We start from the raw sequence: 19,341 nt of genomic DNA, 5'->3' as shown, positions 1-19,341 counted from the left end.
GAATTGACCCACCAGCTGTAGAATTACTGGTGTTTATAGAGTATGGATGGATGGCCAGCTCTGCACAGCCTGGGCTGTGATCAGCTACACACAAATGGGAAAAAATGTGGACTTTTTAAACCAAATGCCTTAAGAGATCAATAAAGAATCACATAATATGCTGAGTTGGAAGGGACCCATCAGGATCATCGAGTCCAACCCCTGGCCTGCACAGGCCCATCCCCAAGAGTCACACCACATGCCCTAGAATATCATCCAAACGCTCCTTGAGCTCTGTCAGCCTTGGTGCTGTGACCACTGCCCTGGGAAGCCTGTTCAGTGCCCAACCACCCTCTGGGGGAAGACACAGTCACTTTCAGTGCATATGAAAAGATAAAATGCCACCAGAAGCTGTGCTAAGAAAGATGGTCACACCTGTTCCCCCACAGAGAGTTATTCACTGCTTCTTTAGCCGTTGTCTGCAAGGAGCCCATTTTAACGTGCGCATTGGAGGACCCTGAGGAAGCCTGGGAAGGGGAATAGTCTGAGTAAGTGCCTGAGGAAACGCTGTTATTCAGACAATGGATCTTATCTGCTTCAGACTCATCTGTCGACTCTGAAACAAAACACAGCAAATGCTTTCAGAGTGTGGCATTTGAGAATTAAACTCCAGAAAAACACATTTTTAAACTGGAACTATGGACATATATGTGTGTGTGTGTGTGTGTGTGCACAAATATGCATGGGATTTGTTTTAAAATCACAGCAAAAGGTAGAACATTTCCAGGAACATCTCTCCTTGCATATCACACACATTTTCATCTCAAAGGTTGTTGTAAACCAAGTCAGTACCTTTCTTGTCTTTACCCAGCAGAACGAGTTTGGGGGGGTACAACGGAGTCTCAGGCATGGAAGGACGGAGCTCCCCTATCCTCATCTCACTGGCAGGATGTCCAAAGGCATCCTGAGGAATATAAAAATGAACAATAAACACATGGATGTCCCAAGGCATCCTGACAAACATAATAGCGAAGAGTAAACACAGGAGACAGATTCCACTTCAAACTGCAAGGCACAAACATTTCCCAGCCTTCTCCTCACAACACACTAACCCCACCATACGGGCAGTGTCTAATCATGCTGATTTGTCAGCTGAAAGTTCTAATTAGTCCTCCAGAAATACTCCTAAAAATTATGGTGATGTGCTCATTCTGGAAATGTAGACAAAACAGATGGAACTTGTGAGATACATCAAGGCCATGTAAACATTTTGGATGAAGTCAAGGTCACAAAAACAAGCTGCCAGCAGAAAAAAAACACAAATTGGGAGTAAACAATTGTTATTTCAGGAGGAAACGTTCCTTGTTCAGTTATTCATGGCCCAAGTCCCTCCACAGATCCAGCTGTCCCTGTAGCTATATTTAATAAAATGGCTTTGTCTATAAAGGGTTTGTGGCTAAATTAAAATTATTCAGATTTAATAAACTTCTCACTGAGAGTTCAGCACATCTTGACCTTCAAAGGGATATATACAGAATATAAAATGGAAAAATGTTGAAGGGAAGTGGGATGTAGTCTTAGAAAGAGGTATTTTGAATTAGGACATTTAGGCTCACAGGACAGTTAGAAGGCAATGAAGTCACAAGGAGGAATTTTGGGGAGAAACTTCAGAGCTGAGGGGTGGGTGTCCTGGGGAGACAGGGAGGGGTGTGACAGGTACTGCAGGGATGACACTGGTACCCTGCCCTCAGGAAGGGACTGGAGGAAAGGGAGCCTGAAGGATGGGCAATCTGGGAAACCCACTTTATGGGTGGTGCCCAGCTCAGGAAAATGTCATGGAAAGAGAACTGGTGGAGACGGAAAGCTCAGCCAATGCCACCAGGATCCTCGTGAGAGGAGGAGCTGTCATTCTGTAAAGAGGCTGGAGGCTGGAGAAGGAGAGTATGTACTAAAACAGAGGAAGTTTTGAAGGGATATTAGGATAAAATCCATAATTAATAGTATAAATGAGGACAGAAACAGGAGAAATATATTTAGGAGGGAACTTATAGTAATGGAACACCATGAGGGTCTCTGTGCCCTGACATGTTGCTGGTAAAGGTTCTCCAGTGAGTTGGGAGAGTGAAGTTAATAAGGAGAGATGTAATAATTAAACAATTTAAACTGGAGTACCCAAACCAAACACACTCACTGAGTTCATATGTTTGTGTGGAAGGAGGTGTGGAAGAAGATAAGGATTTGAGCCATTGTTAAAATGTAAAATGCTCCAATATTTTTAATTTTTTTTTTTGCTTTTACTCATCAGGAGCAAACTTTCAGAGGTTTCCTCTCCATTAACTACTTTTTGTAGTTACAGTGGAAACAGAGATTTGTAGAAACCTTTGCCATGCAATTTATCCTTGAAGAATATAATTATATTTACACAACAGTTATTTTAATCCTTCTGTACTACGTGTTCTGCTGGAGGCAGGACCTTCCCAAACCAGCAAAAAACAGGCATCCCCAACTTAATTAAACTCCTCAGGACTAACATTTAGGGAAATAGTTACACAGTGTGATACAGCCAAGACTTTCCTTCCCCATGCAGAGACCCCAGGATGTCTGTGGTGTTCCGTAGGTGACAGAGTGATATCCACACAACTCAACAACAGTGCAACAGCCTTTCTCCAGCGGAGCACAACCAGTTACCAGTGCAGTGTGACAAACTTGTGCAAAACCAGGGGGGTGTTTTGAGAAATAAGAGTGCCCAGCACTGCAGAGTGTGAAATTCTCCCCTTGTGACACCCACGGTGCCTGTCACGGGTCTGGTTGTACCTCTGAACTCTTGGTGCCCTCGGCTTTCTCCTCCCTGTCTGAGGCTTCCAGAGGTGATTCCTGAGTGTTCTCTGTCTCAGACAGGGGATTCTTTGGGAATTCTTTATTTTCTTTATCTTGAACCTGGAATCCCAACATCATGCCATGAACCTTCCAAAAGTTGTAAATTATAACCCCCCTTGCTGTAAGAACCACCAGTTCCATTTTTGACACCATGATGAACACAGGGTTTTATTTCAGATGCATGATTTTAGGAAGTTCTTTACCTTATACTATTTTCTTTTTAGCCCCTAATCCAGTTATTCCAACAAAAATCGATGCACTTTCGAAAGAACCAGTCTGGCATTTGTGAATATGCCATGAATGTGAAAGATGTTGTAAAAACCTCAAATCATATTCCATTTAATTCCACTCTCTTTAAGAGGACCTTGTTCTTACAAGCTCAAGAACAAAAAGGTCACTAACAGGAAAAAAGTATTGTGAATAGCAGCAATTGCAAAAAGAAAGAGAAGAGATAAATCAAATTGTGTTATTCCTCAGGACTAACTGGAGAAGGATACAGGGAGAAGACAGAAAACTATAGTAAGCTGTTTCCCAAGAGAAAACACATGGGAAAGACCACTAAAACAACTGAGAAAGAGAAATATCACCAAGAATTCAGGCTGAGAACACAAGAACATTAAATTATAATCTGGAGAGATCTTCCATAGAATCCCAGAATGGTTTGGGTTGAAAGGGACCTTAAAGCCCATCCAGTCCCACCCCCTGTCATGGGCAGGGACATCTTCCACTAACCCAGGTTGCTCCAAGCCCCGTCCAACCTGGCCTTGAGCACTTCCAGGGATGGGGCAGCCACAGCTTCTCTGGGATACCTGAGAAGTTGGATATTCTTAGAATATTCTTAATACAAACTGTAAAGACCCAAATTGCTCATTTGTGGGATTCCTCACTGTTTCTCATGGAAAGGTGACACAAAATTATCCCAGCCTCCTACTTGCCCAAAACTCACATGTTTCAAAATGACCTAGAAAAATGAAGAGGTTTGTTATAATTGCTGACTAATCAAGACATTGTTTGCTTATTGTAAGTGAAGGCGGAGGACGGTGCAGGGGATTTGAAATGCAGCTTCTTACTCATTTCAGATGCTCCCTTTAATTATTTAGGAACAGTTTGTGAAGAGACATGTGTAAATTAATTGCAAGAAAACCCAAAAGAGATCAGAACAGAAACCACCTTATCTGGTCTCTGAGGATGAGAAGTGAGCATTGCACCTGAAATTAAATTACCTTGGTATTAGAAACTGCCTTCAGTCTTTAGCTCTATGAGAACACACCTGCAATTTCAAACTGTCTTTTAACTTGAGGCTCGAGATCGTGTCTCCTAATTATCTGAAAAGCAAACGGAGCTTAATTATGTTTTATTTAATGTGTTACAACTGAAATCAGGCCAATATTGTTCACAAAATTATTCACACTTTTCCTACAGTTTCCCCCATGTCTTTATCTTCCCGCAGGAAGCCAAAGAAAGAAAAATGTATTTACAACTCCCTGCTTGGAGCCAAAACGCCTTCCCGGTGTCAGTGTCGGGAGGAGGGACAAGAACACTCCTTTTCTTTTCCTTACCTGATGAAATAGTTGTGTTACTAGTCTTGACTATGTACCAGGGAAATTAAAATGTGAAAAAGTCCCCCTTCCTCACTATTGTAATAACAGAAGATGAAAAACCCTCTCCAGTGATCCATGGGAACAGTGGTGCACTCGCAGCAGCTGCTTGTGGGAGACAATTAAGGAGGAAATTGCACTCCCATTATTTAATTGCACTTCAGGAATTACCATGGGGTCTGTCTGCAGCAATTCAGCTGGTTTTGCAGAATGCTTTTTGTGAGACTTGTGCCACTGACAGCTCCTGTACCTCCACACAAAACCACAGTAACTCATATTTTATGCTGTCACTGCCACTTACTCCTTCCTTACACCTCCCTAACGTAGGATCCCTGGGCTCTGCCTGCTCACAGGACCCTGTGGGACTCAGCTCACTGGGATTTTCATTAAAAAACTTCACATTTAATTGAACAAATGTTAACAAACCAGGACTGACTTCTGGAGGCTGCATCACCAACCTCAGCCATGGGACCAAACACCTAAAGCCTCTGTCGGGCCCTATGGATCAAATTCCTGATGGATCATGCTTAGGGATAATTCAAACCCACTGAAAGTTGTCAGGAATATTCAAGTTCAAAACCTAGATAATACAAAATAAATTCTATGTATTCAGCAACAAAAGCAGAACATGTAAAGACTCCTGGCCCAAGTTGTTTAAAGCCCAGATTTACACAGTAAGAACTTAATAAACAAAAAAGAATAATGGTGGAATTTATGATTTCAGATTTAGATGAAAACATGAATGATTTAACTTAACTATCTTAGTTTAAACGAAATATTTAACTGAAATATTTTAATGCTAATTGAAACTGTGCCTAGATTTGAAGGAAGTCTTCTGAAGCATCTCAAAGGGAAAACTTTTGTTGGTTATTTTGGTAAGAAATGAAAATGTTTAGCTGCAAATAAAACACACAGCACTGACAGAGCAGCTACAGCTGAGTATGTAAGAATAGCCCATTTGTGTTAAAGACATGGAAAATTTAGGAAGAACAATTCCTGCACACACAAGAAGCCAGAGACAAGGATATTTCAAGGACAATGAGCTTCTCATAATGTTTAGACAACAAAGGAGTAAAAAAGAATGTGAGAATTTTTTTCCTCAGTTATTTCTTTTCAACATTAAGGCTTTGTAAAGATTTTCAGGAATGCGGATGTTCCTGTAGACCTATCCAAGGTTATAAACCATCGGGGAAGAGAATTCCCTTATTTCTGAATGGTGCCTGCACACAGTCAGGGTGTCCATGGGTAGATGAGATCAAGCTCCTGCTATTTGGAACAGTAGGATTTAGGAATTTTGCTTCCTTAATGACTATATTTGTCTTGGAATAGAACTTTGCCCCTGTTTCTGCTGATCCACTGCAGGCAAACACTTTAAGAGCTGGATTCTGCAACTCACTGGAAGTCAGTATTCAGGGATACCTGATCCAAAGCTCCCTGCAGTGGGAGAAGTTCTGCTGCCTTCATGAACTTTGGACAAGGTTAATTGGGTTTCTCCTAATAACAGAAACTGAGGGAGCAGGACCTCATGGCACAGTAGGGTCAGACACAACTAACTGGTTGGTCATTAACGCATCGGAGGCGGGAAATGCACGTACTGAAGGCTGAGGTGGAAACAAGCTCGGTCCTTTCTCCTGCTCCTGTGCAAGTCTCATATCATTAAAATTGTCTAAATCAACAGCAAAATTCAGATCTAGGTAGATTTCAACCCAAAAATTCAGCAGTATTGGGAAAAACAGCAACTCAGTATACAACTGAATGAACTTTACAGGTGAGAGTAAAATCTCTCAGGTGTGAGGTCACAGCAGATGTGGAATTATCATTTGGAGAAGTTGTGTTCAAACCTGGGATTCTGGAGAGGAACAAGGAGCCTTTACATTACCTCCACTGAAATCTCCTTGGGTGTCATGGGCCATTTGTGCTCATACTTGTCTTTCACCCCTTGGTCACTGTTGGCAGCGGGTGCAGAGTTCTCGGGCCGCACTCCATGGCTGGGTTTGCCCACCAGGTTTTGGACTGATTTGACCATATTCTTTAAATCCTCCGGGTAGGGAGTGGGGTAACGTTTTAGATTTATTTCAACCTGAACATTCACAAAAAGAATTAAAGCACAAATACAAAATGCAAACAGCATGCAAACTAACCCATTGTTACAGTACTGGGGCTCAGGGCACATCCCTTATGTTTGGGATAATTTGAGGTGTTACACAGAGATATTTGCATGGAGTTTGGGACTGAAATGTGCTCAGTTACTCTATGTCAACCTATAACAGAATTCCAGTGACATAAAATAATGGATGGGAATGGCTCCCTACAATCTTTTACCCTGGGAGACTCCTGCATGTTAATCATGCACTTTGCTTGAGCGTGCTGACATATTCCATCCCACTTCCCCAAACAATGATGGTGTAAATGCAGAATTAATTTAGCTACTTTCTATGTACTCAATTAATCTGAATTATGGATGGCAGCTGAGAGCAGTAGCTGATCCCCTGGGAGCCATTTGCTCCTGGAGATGGATAATGTTCCTACTGGCACTCGAGTGCATCCTACTCTTCTCTCACACAGGAGAACAGACTCAAACCACCACAGACAGGACCCCCACAAGGCCTGAATGGTGCTTTAACTGACTGATAGACCCACAGATTTTCTATAAACCCCCACATTTTAAATTTCTAAGTTTCCCAGAGGGATCTGTGTGTGTCAGGATAACTCTGAAACACATTTACAATGTGGTAAAGTATTTGGAATTATTTACCACAGAGCAGCTTTTACTTCACTGTGGAAGTGAGGTAAGAAAAGGAGCATGTTTTAACAGCTCACTGCTACGGTGGGAAAAATGTAATTTTGGATTCAAATGAAAATGGTCTGCCAATAGGAATATTTCAGAGGCAGAAGAATGATTGGTTTGGAAAATAAAACTATATGAAATACTGGCATAGAGTTCTGAACCACAAGGGAATAAACATTACAGGGAGTAGGTTCTAACATGACTTGAACAGAAAATGTCCAAATGTATGACTGGGATGTCATATGTTAATAAAGAATTCCAACAGAAAAGATAAATTGATGATGGAAAGTAGCAATAAAGCCCTGGGTGAGTTATAGTTGAAAGAAATCGTATTTAGAGCTGGTCTAATTAGGCAGTTGGTTTCTCCTAGAACTCAGAGCATGGTTTAAGGGGAAGGTCTGAGACAGACATGGCCAAAAGCCAAGTCCCAGCAAATCCTCAGTAAAAACTAGTCAGGGAAAATTAACTGGAAGAGTTGGATGAGAGAGACAAATCCTAGACATGGATTTCAGCAGAGTTTGCCATGACTGTGAGTTTTAATATTAAACAGCAGAACTCCTGGCTGCTGTGGAGGGTGAGAGCACTGGAATGCAGATATTTTCCTCACTGATCCAGAGCTTTCATCAGAGAGGAAATCTGTATTCCCTGTCAGTACTATTCCTGTGGGTTTAATGATACATCAAAAGCAGCCTGACCCCGAAGAGAGAATTCTCAAAGTTCAAAATTCTCAATGGAAAAAGTTATTGAACAATTCCAATTACCAAATCTATCTTAACATATGTTTGGCTGAGAGTTCAGTTTTAACTCTGAAAGATAAAAAGTGAAATCTGTGTATAATCTATGCTGCTATAAATGCTGCAGTGTTGGTGGTTACTGCCTGTTGAGAATTTAAATTAACCTGCAAATTTCTCCCTTAAAGGTCTGGTGAAACTGCTAAAAATGTACATGTTGAAACCTCCCCATGAACTATTGCAGCCCATGGCTGGAGGGACTCACTTGAAGTTCTTAGAAGGTTCCAGCAATGAGTTTTTAGCTCCTGTGTGGGCATCTATACAAATCCCATCTCATCCCACCCACTGCCATGGGCAGGGACACCTTCCACTAGCCCAGGTTGCTCCAAGCCCTGTCCAACCTGGCCTTGGATATATTTTAGTGTCAAACTCTTCCTCATGCTCTGCTGCCTCCTCACCTTCTAAAGAACTAGGACAATCATTCAAAGTCTCCCAACACTCTGTGTTAATTCTGGTTTTGTGACAATACACCTGTCACAGCAGGAATCTGAACAGGAATAGGTTTCTGGATATTTAGAACACAAAAATAATTAAATTCAAGACCTGTAACTGGACCCTGTCCATAATACGTTAATACCAGAATAAACCAAACAGAACATACTTTAACTTTCCCTGGGTTTTCCTCCTCTTCCTTTTTGTCTTCAAACTCAAATGCCACAGTCATGCGCTGCTGCCTCTGCTCCTCCCACAGAGTGGGGTTAAAACTGTCACTGTCCGACTGGAAATCTGCAGAGAAAGGGCAAAGAGACAGGAACCAGCAGTTGGTGCACCCCAAGGATGGAAAGGGTCTAAAAAGGCTTTTCTTTGTTGATCACACAGTTTTGGGTTATTGTTTGAAAACTTGAGGGGGGCAACGACAGTGGGAACTGAGAAACCACGACAGAGTTGTTATAAAAACTGTGGTGAGAGTGATGGGAAGCAACAGGGTTTGGGGCACACCTGGAGCACGGGGGGAGTATGAAAACTCTAATTTAATGTTGCTTTGTAAGGAGCCAAACCCTGAATTTAGCCAGGCTGGGACCCCTGAACTCCCCTCCCTGTGGGTGGACACCCCCAGCTGCCAGATGGGGCCAGTCTCTGGCCAACAGAGCCCACAATTCCTTCCCGTGCACATTCAGATCCAGACCCAAACTGCTTTTACAAAGCCACTCTGGAAATGAAAGTGCTCTAGAAAATATAAATCTGATGGCCTGAGAATGACAGATTCCTCTGTGTGTGCCAAAATAGGGATGTCTGTGTGTCCCATGGGCTTGGCGCGAGGAGACACACACAGAGCCACGTCGGAATCCTCTCTCTGGATTTCCTCCTCTCTCTGAATCTCCTCCAGCCTCTAAACAAACCCCATTCCTGCCTTGCTGGTGTTTTACCTTCATCACTGCGGGGCTGCTGGGGGAACATGTAGTTGGTCAGCACTCGCTGCTTGGTTTCAGGATGTGCCTCTGTCTGCAGCGGGATGAGAGCCTTGGACTGGAGAGGAAAACCAGAGCAGTTACCTCAGTGTGAGGTTTCTGATAAATAGGGAATACAAGAATATCTACAATTCTGTGTGAAAAGAAACTCCCTGTGAACTAAAACAAGTGCTAAGCTGGTGGCAATACCTCCCCTCCCATTCCTCCCTTCTGCAATTCCTGCAATTCCCACCAGGATGGGCAAAACATCAGGCATACTGCGAGTGCTCAGGGCTGAGGAAGGAAAAAAGTCGGAGCACAGACCTGTCACTGCATGGTTAATCCACAGCAGAACTCAATGTCCCCAGTTACAGGAGTCAGAGAAAAATTCCCAGTTGGGAAAAATATTGAAAAGAAAAATCAAGAATTTCCAAGAAGATTTAAATGGACTGTTAAATAGCTATTAATCAGAGTACTGTTAATTTTAAATTTAAAATATTATTTAAATCTCCTCAGATGATTTTGTATATATTTTTTTTAACATTTTATGTAAAACACCCCCACTAGGGCTGTGATCTAGTTTAAGTCAGAGCTAACGAGGAGTTAATTAATGATGGAGGAGTAAATTCAGAGTAGTTGCCTGTTCTGAGAGTAAACCTGCTGTAAGATACTGGAGAACTTACATGGAGCCACTCTGAATGTTCAGATGTTATGCTTCACGTTAATTGATGAGATTTTATTATTGATTTATTCTAATGTGACACCAGGAGTGACTGCAATAGTCCACAGAATGGAAACTAATCCATCCTACACCAAAGAAAAGCCAAATGCTGGAAAACCTCGCATATTTAAAAGGAAGTGGCTGTTCTGTGCCTGGGCTGCGCAGCCACGGAATGTTAATTTTTTTAAATGGAAATTAGAGCAAAAAAACCCAAGAATCCCAATTTAACACATTAAAATTTAATCATCATTTTCTATTACCCCTCCCTTCAGCTTTCCCATTTTTGGCTCAGTTATAAAAGCAAATGTACATTTAAGACTTATTTTAGTGCTCAGCTGCTGGTTGAACTGTTGCATTTCTCAGAGTTCATGTTACATAATTTGCTTTAAAATAGAACCCCAAAGAATCTCTAGTTAAAACCAAAGCCCTCAGACAAAGAAAGGCACACTCAGATTTAAGAGGAACATAAATGAGTTTTTTCCAAACCAAGACTCAGAGTTCTTGTGCATCTTTGACATGTTTAGACGGCCCCTGAGTACAGTGAAAATTAAAATATGCAGAAAGGGAAGAATAGACAGGAAAAGGGAAAAGGAAGACAAAAATAGAGGTGTAGATGGAGCAAATGATGGGACAAACCACTAACAAGGCTGGTAGCAAAGCCTTATATACTAAATTTATTATTAATAACTATTCTCTTGCTACTTTTGCCCTTTATTTACTACTTTTGTAAGGACAGAGAAGCTTATCCAGGTGAAATAAATCCTACAAAGGTGTTTTTTCCAAGTTACTAAAGGACAGCCAGCAGGATCTACACCTTGATATGAAAGTATAAAGTTGGGCTGGAGAAATTTTGATACAACCATGGATTAAATGACAGGTTTCATTTACAGCCCTTCCAATGACCCCTTAAATAAGGAAAATATAAATACTGAAAGGCATTACCTGGTTGTCAGAAAGCCACAAAGCTGCAAGTTCTTTGAGCTTAGTAAAAGTGAAGGGTAAATTCTTCAGTCTGTAAATGATAATATTGGAACAACATGAATCCTTCATTTCCACAATAGTTTGTTTAAAGATTTGTCTGCAAGATGTTTGTCTTGATCATACTGAAATGGCTGTAATTTCATAGCTTTTTTTCTCGTTTTTTACTAAAACACAATATTTTATTAAGGGCATTCCATATTAAGAGAGATATTTGGAATCTAAAATGCTGGCACCACACCCTAAGGTACTGAGGAGTTACTGATATTTTGCCTTGGCAAAATGTAGCCAAAATTACACTTATAACACAGAAAACAGAAAAATCTTTGTCCCAGGAAGACTTATAGGAAAGACCTCAGTGTAGCTCCCAGAACTCCTTTTATTGGACATTGGAGTTTTGTAACTGAATCGCTCTGAGATCATGGAAAATTCATTTTTGTTGAAACGTCAGACAAAGGATTAAAATAATATAAATATTCATAGGGAACCTAAATGACAAAATTAAACGAAGCAGCAAAAAAATTAGCATTTTAATTAGACATATTTAAACATATTTCCTAAAAGTGATCTGCATATGGGAATGGGAAATGATGACATAATGTTTGCAGAGAATTCATTCATGTTTTTCCCACTAACTCATCCTGAATGTGAATTTTTACTCCTCAGTCATCATGTAGTCCCAGACTGGTTTTGGTTGGGAGGGACCTTAAAAATGAGCCAGTTTCACCCCCTGCCATGGGCAGGGACACCTTCCACTACCCCAGGTTGCTCCAAGCCCCGTCCAACCTGGTCTTGGACACTTCCAGGGATGGGACAGCCACAGTTTCTCTGGGCAACCTCTGCTAGGGCCTCCCCACCACCCTCACAGGGAAGGATTCCTTCCCAATATCCCACCTAAACCTGCTCTGTACCAACACATGGCCTGTCCCAGCCATGGACTGATGTTCTCTCAGCTTTTGGTCAGAGTTTAAGGAGCTGGAGGACAGTGGGAAGGGATGTATTGACCAAAGGACCTTCGACAAAGACTAAACCTAAATGTGATTTGGCAAAAAGAAAAGAGGAGAAGCCCTTTTCTGAGAGTCAGACAACCCCACTCTGGGGAAACAAAGGTTCTCACAGACATATTGGCTCCAAGCTCAGTAAAACCAGGTAAGCCATTTCCAGGTGCTGCATCAGTGGGAAAACCCTCTGTCCCTGTACCAGCAACATTCCTACAGCCTCCTTCACACAAAAAATCTGTATTTCTGGGAGATGAGCCCCTCACAAGCATTTGTACCATTGTCTCCATGCAGCAAAGCTTTGGAATTGTCTCCCTTATGGAATTTGGATGTCTTTTTGCCACAAGCTCATTCCCATTAACACTGGGGCTTTTTTGGACCTCAGCATGTCCGTAAGGCATTGGAATTGTTTTAATAAGGATGTATTAGACTAGAAATCGGTTTTCTCTAAAAGTGAAATATAAAAATGAATGTTTGCACACGCAGTTAAAACTGCAGTTAAATGCCTCTGGAGATTAGAGCAGCTTTCCATGTGTGCACACATTTAAACCCAGAATTAACGGCACAGGAGAAAGTAAGGAGAGCCTGACCTACCTGAAACTTAGTTTTCATTGCTGTCTTATCATAAAACAAATGGATTGTTTAATCTAAGGAGCTTTTCTAACTCGTGTGGGTGAATTCTGAGCCCAGGACAGAAGCAGTGCACACACAGAAAGGGGAGGGTTCTTTCAGCTCTTTCAAGAACAATCTAGAACTAAAAGAAAGGTTACTTACCAGTAACCGATGTCTTTGAGAAGTGTAGCCCAAATGTACATTCTAACAATTCTACCTCTCAATCACAGGGCTCAGACCTGGAAGGACTCTGAGGAGAGAGGAGAAGCAGATGGAAGACAGGTGTGTATGTGGACTACACATGGTGAGAACACCGGTTACTGGTAAGTCACACAGCTCTTTTCTCTGCATGAATCCCACGTGTACCCTGAGCCTCCCAGGGGCTCAGCACTGCTGGAGCTTTCACACCAGCAGCACCTGCACAGCCATTTCATCAAACTTCTCGGTTCTCCTGGACTAGAGTGGTGCCTGGCAAAGGCAAGGATGGATCCCAAGGAGTCTGGAGTCAAACCTGTCCCGACTGACCACAGAGTGTGAAGCCATCTCAGCTGGCCAGCTGTACTCCAGCCCTCCTGAGACTCCACCTCAGCAATCAGGGTCCAACCCATCATGGCCTATCAGAGCCAACCGAATCCTGCACTTTCCAGAGCCTGTGGGAGGTTGGAAAGGTTTGGACCTGTAAAGATAAAAGGATAGAGGACTCCCAGCTATGGAGATGAGAAGTTCAGATATCACTGGCGTGGGAAAGGAAAGCTGAAGCCTATTTCTCTGGTGAAAGGGGAATTCTAACATGGATATTTGAAGGAAGTCCTGAACTAAAACAGCTTCTGGTCAGTTAAGATGAGCAAGGTCCATCTTACAGTGCTGAGGAGAAGACACAGAACAGAGTGAAAGTCTGTAGTAGCTGACACCACAGAACCAAACATTGACCCTCCTGTGTGCAAAATGTGTCACCTCACAGAAATGTGAGGTTCCCGTTAGCCAGGGGGGCAAAGAGGTCTGTGTCAGGTTTGCCTCCTCCCTCAAAGACATCCAATCAGGATTTTAGACCAGATCTAAAATGTCCCTGACTATCACACCCAGACAAGCTCCAGGGAACATAAGGGAGGGAAAGCTCCTCTATCCATGGCTCCATGTGTGCATGGCCATTCCAGGAGCAGACTGCAGATCTTTCATGCACTCTGGCAAGGGAAGTGCAAAGCCACCAACACTCCTGTATCTACATCCCTCAAGGCAGACTATACCTCCCTGCCATGAGGAAAATGGCCAGAACGAACATTTTTGGTGGCAAAAGGGCATCTCAATAAACATGTGAGTAGTCCAATTCCCACCAGAGTCACCGGGATAAAGGCAATGATGTCAGAGGTTAATGGATACACAAGTGCCCCATTTACAGTCACCATTGTAGGCACCAAAGGTGAAATTTGGCATATGGCAAAGGACAAGGAGATGGCCCCGAGGTATCACTCCCTGGGATGAACCTGCAGTGGGCAGATCACCAGTGGAGGACGCTGTTCCCTCTGTAAAACTCCAGCTCCATGGTGATGGATCCATCCTATGAACTGACAGTCACAGGGACAGTCTGTCCCCTTGGCAAGGAAATAACGTGCCAGGATGCACGAGCAACTGGACACTGTCAGGATGGACATGGAATCCCTCCGGTGTCAGGAGAGAAAGTCACAAAGGGCTGACCAGCAAATTCTGATGGAATATGTACAATCCATCCTTGTTTGTTACTTGTTACTTGTTACTCACAGGGAGTGACAGCTGCTCCTCAAAAGCTTTGTGCATTAGCAGTGCTTGGGTAAAGGATCCCTCTTAGAGGGGCTCAGGGTTCAGCAGGCCCCATAACAAGTTGAGAGGGAAGCAGCTGATGCACATCCCAGGATCCAGGAGCCCATCACAACAGGGTGAAGCTCAGGAGGCTCCAGAATCACCCATCTGCCCTGCTTCTGTGTGTCTCTGTCTCTCCTTCCAATAGCTTGAAGGGGTACCCAGGAAAAGAGCTGGTGTGCTCTACCTCCTGTGAGATCTGGAGAAGAGCAGAGGGGCAAAACTGCTGTGGGAACATGGGAAGGCTCCCAGCAGGAAGCAGAGCCCAGACACCCTTCTCTTAAGCAGGTACATGTGGACTCATTCAAAGAAAGAACAGACATTGCCTGAATGTTAATGAAAATGGGATGAGAGAAAAGTAAAAAAAAAAAAAATCATTAAAAACTCCAGCATTAAGAAGGAATCTGAACTTTGTCCAAGCTCTTTGGTGCCAAAATGTGAAAACTTTTTAGTTTCATTGCAGTGGGAAGTTCCATGGCACAAGAATTATCACAACATCTCAGCAGAGCAACGCTGAACCTCAGCCAGAGCTGACAGCAAGGAAGGAGGAAAGATTTACTGCCCAAACCACTCCAGAAAAGTACATGAGACAATTCAACCAGTTTTAAAGAAAATTCAGCTGAGTTTAAAGGTTGAATGTCTATGGGGGGGAGTCAGTTCCCATCTCTCCCAGTCCAGACCCCACTCTCCTAGTGGTTCCACAATGCTCACAGCTCACTGCACAGCTTTCCAGGAGGACTGGAGAAAAGAGCTTACCACCACTACACACCCCTGAAGGGGAGTGGGAAGGACAGTAGCTGCCACATCCCACCCCAAGGAACATCCCATCACTGGGATGCTGGTCCCATAATTACCTTCCTCCCCAGTGGAAATCCCAATCCTGTCCTAGCTGGGCAGCTGGGGAAAAGAAACTGGGGCAGGACAGCTGTTTTGGTGGGATCCAGCTGCTGGGTCAGCCTAGCTGGGAAGCCCTGTCTGCTCTCACTCCCTCCCAGCCATGAGCTGCCCTTCCCTGTCTCACCTCAGCACTCACAGTCCCTCACCACACTGAAGTGATGGGACTGAAAACAGTAGCTGACCTGGCTGAAAAGTCACTGGGAAAAAAAATGGGAAACAAAATCCAAGTAAACCCCATTGGTTTCCTGTCCCTCACCGCAGACTCATGGCACAATCACAGGTTGGAAAAGGGGCAGTGACCCAGCTGAGAGCGGTTTCATGTGCCAGGGAAGGCACCTGTACCCTGAACTCCCAAGTGCCCAGAATTAGGGTTGTCCTCCTGCCTCCCCACTCCTGTGCCCACCTATGTCCCCTCCCAGGTGCCACCACAGCTGCTGGGCAGGAACCAGACACAGAAAGGTCCATCTGAAAATTCCCTGTATTTGACACGGGCTGTGTTCACCTGCATCACTTATGGATCCAGGATGACAGACATCTGGACAAAACCTCAGCAGGACAGGACAGGGCACATGGATGCAGGGACAGGAAGGGAAGCCAGCCTCCCTCTGTGGCAGGAATGGCAGCTGGAGTGGTTTGGAAGTGTTGTTTCAGACTCTGTCTGTACAGATAAAGGCACAAACACACACTGCCGCCACCAATATGCTGATGGAGGGCACACCTGTCCCCGGGAAAGCATTGCAGTCTGGAACCCAAAATCAAGAGACCCACCATTTGATCACAGAGTTATAGATTCATGGAATTGTTTAAGTTGGAAAAGCCCTCTGAGACCATTAAGTCCAACCATTCCCCAGCATTGCCAAGGCCACTGCTAACTCATGTCCCCAAGTGCCACACCCATACAGCTTTTAAATCTCTCCAGGGATGGGGACTCCAACACTGCCAGGGCCAGACAAGCTCCTCCATGAGGAATTTCCCTAATATCCAACCTAAACCTCCCCTAGTGCCACCTGAAGGCATTTCCTGATTCTGGGATTTGGACAGTCACAACACAAACTAGACTCAAGTTTAACTTTCCATTCTGGCCCAGCCATGATGGATTTTATGACACACAATTGCAATCCAGAAAAGAATCAACTGAATTAAACAAGTAATTTTAAACAAATATATTAAAGGAGTTCTAAATTACTTCATTTTATGGTTTATATTTTATGCTCAGCTGTAATCTCAACAATGAAACTGCTGACAGCAAATCTGACACAGGGGTGGGAAGCCCTTCTCCTGATTTTTACTGAGTGTGGAGGGTAATTACTGGAGAGAAAATGGAATTCACTCCCCATACGTGGCACTATCCAGCAAACCTGGATTTCTGTGCTTGTGCTGAAAATTACCATATTCTTGGCACACCCACATGGATAAAGCTCAAGGCAGGCAGTCTTTGGCAGCACAGGTATCAAGAAAGGCTCAGTTTAAGCATTTTGTTTCTCATCTAAGCAGAGTCATGTGCATAAGAACACAAGAATCTGGGGATTTTGACAAAAAAACTCTACTGAAGGGAATGAAAAATATTCCTTGAATTTCAGTGGAGGCAGGATAACAAACTCCTGTGCTTGCACTTCATGGTTCCCTATAGACCAGCTTTTTCATCATTAAATATTACAAACCTATATAAGTCAAATATCACATTTTTGCATGGAAACAGCAGGACATAAAAGAAGCAAATGGTTTTTAACCTATTAAAACACACCAAGACCCAGATCTTGGCCCCACTCAACTTCTTTGGTATCAGTGGAACTAAGATCAAACCATAAAGATTAGAAAAAAAAAAATCAAGATTCTTGCCTTATATTTTAAATAAAGTAAATAATAACCACGTTATTTTTAATATAATTCTAAATACATTTTTATAAAATATATTTTATATAAACATATTTTTTAAAAATATCTAAAAATAAGAGTTTAATTATTTTTTTTTAATAAATGCTTAAATTGGTTAAGGAAATGATGTGAACTGTACCTGTTATCGCTCAGGTTTAACACTCTCAACTTCTGCATCTGCCCAATTTCATCGGGAAGAAATTCCAGCTTGTTGGAGCGCAGAGACATCACCGTAACGTTTTTACAGCTTCCAATCTGCGGAATGAAAAAGCCAAAGGTGATGGAATCCTGCCTCTGGCAACATTTATTATCACTCACTTTTCATGGCAGGAGGTGGCTGAATTGGGTTTTTGCTGGAAGTGACAAAGAGCAGAAAATACAGAATTTAATCAGAAAGTAACACCCTCAGGGTTCCTGGGGTTACTCACTCTGCTCTTCACAGGGATATTCCAAATTTAACAGGAATTTATTAATTTACTGCTCAGTTTTTCTACTGAGCACATAAGAAAGGTTTGGTCTCCCACATCATCCCACAAACAACTGCTTTAACAGATAATTTGTCTGGGCAAGGATGAAATCTTGGGCTCCCACAAAACATTTCAATCTGTAATTCCAAAGCCTCTCACTTCTCTGGGCAGCTCTGGGAGGAAATTCTCATCCACAGCCAAGGTCCTCAGGTTGTGGAGGTACCCGATGGTGGAGGGCAGGGACTCCAATTCATTGCAGCTGCAGTCAAATTCTTCTAACAAAGACAAACTGGAATTGTAAATACACTCGTTAGCATCTGTGCAAGGGGTGGAGAACCACAGTTAACAACCTAAAATCTCTGGGAGTTCTAAAGCTTCACACAACTACAGACACAGCCCTGGGAGGAAATTTTAGAGCAGATTTCCTCCACAGACCAGGTTGCTCCAAGCTCCATCCAACATGGTCTCTGACACTTCCAGGGATGGGGCAGCCACAGCTGCTCTGGGCAATCTGTGCCAGGGCCTCACCGCCCTCACAGGGAAGAATTTCTCCCCATTAATCCCATCTAACCCTGCCCTCTGGCAGTGGAAAGTCATTCTGCCCTGTTCTACCACTTCACGCCCTTGTAAAAGCTGGGAATACAAGTTTACTTTGCCATTTGCAGCATCTGGTACAGACAGATGTGGCACAGACTAGACACAAAACACTCCTCTAACAGAACACACTGCACCACTCTTTCGTGACTTCCCTCCTGGCACCTTCCCACCCACACAGGGCATTCCCTCAGGTCCTGCAGAGAACATCTCCAGCCTTTGGCTCTAATTTAGTAACTTAATCAGTAGGAATCACTGATTTTGTGTGGAATGTTTTATTACAATGGGTCTACTGCACAGGGCCACACTCTGAATGCCACCACAGGCTTGTCCTTTGAACAAGAGTTCCAAAAACGAGGGTGGTGGGTCCCCACCGGCACCAGAGTTGAAATGCTCTGCGTCTCATGGAGAAATTGGTCCCTGGAGGGAGCATTCCCTCCTCCACATTGTTAATCCCTGTGTGACAGTAACAGGCTCTGTGGTAGGTACTGCCACCAGTATTTAGGAGAAAGAGACTCAGTAGAAAACTATCCAAAGGGATGAGTCAGAGAAAGCCAAGTTCGTTTTGATGTGGGAGACACTGTCCTTGTTAGAGGGAGCACTTCATTGAAAAAGCACAACCAGTCGCTCTCAAATAACATAATATCAGATGATCAGCCTCTGCTCTGCATTCCCACCTTAGAGCAGCAGCTGTGTCTTTAAAAATATAATTGAGGTTCCAAGACAAACAATACTGAACAGATATTAGGTTAAAAAACGGGGGTTCCTTCAATTTGAGCAATCCAGCAAAAAAGAAAAGTTTTAGAAGGTTTTAGAAACTGACCCCCAAAACTGTTAAAGCCAAACATTAGATCAACCTTTTTGCAGCATCCAGTAGAGCTTTGAGCCTTATGAGCTTTCACTGCTCATCAGAATGTACTGCAACAAAATGATTTGAGTAGCAAA

At 43.1% G+C, this 19,341-nt stretch overlaps 1 protein-coding gene across 6 annotated transcripts in view; it reads right to left on the bottom strand.

Moving 5' to 3' along the window:
- Positions 1–19,341, bottom strand: part of LRRC7 (leucine rich repeat containing 7) — a 114,738-nt gene that overhangs the window by 16,783 nt on the left and 78,614 nt on the right. For 4 of the 6 annotated variants that reach the window (XM_027719041.2, XM_039383039.1, XM_039383041.1 and 1 more), the window contains exons 11-18: positions 17,962–18,091; positions 17,475–17,590; positions 11,085–11,154; positions 9,401–9,500; positions 8,635–8,759; positions 6,334–6,534; positions 832–943; positions 415–595 (exon numbers count right to left, since the gene is read on the bottom strand). In XM_027719041.2, coding sequence (XP_027574842.1) covers positions 415–595; positions 832–943; positions 6,334–6,534; positions 8,635–8,759; positions 9,401–9,500; positions 11,085–11,154; positions 17,475–17,590; positions 17,962–18,091 — 1,035 coding nt within the window. Of the gene's footprint in view, positions 1–414; positions 596–831; positions 944–2,793; positions 2,917–6,333; positions 6,535–8,634; positions 8,760–9,400; positions 9,501–11,084; positions 11,155–12,892; positions 12,981–17,474; positions 17,591–17,961; positions 18,092–19,341 lie in introns of those variants that run through there. The other 2 variants (XM_039383042.1, XR_005564216.1) reach the window with 2 other exon arrangements.

The sequence above is a fragment of the Pipra filicauda genome, unplaced genomic scaffold (assembly GCF_003945595.2).
Source record: "Pipra filicauda isolate LSUMZ 115617 unplaced genomic scaffold, ASM394559v2 scaffold295_size919547_pilon, whole genome shotgun sequence".
Classification (NCBI taxonomy): Eukaryota; Metazoa; Chordata; class Aves; order Passeriformes; family Pipridae; genus Pipra; species Pipra filicauda.
This window is presented reverse-complemented; position numbering and strand designations above follow the sequence as displayed.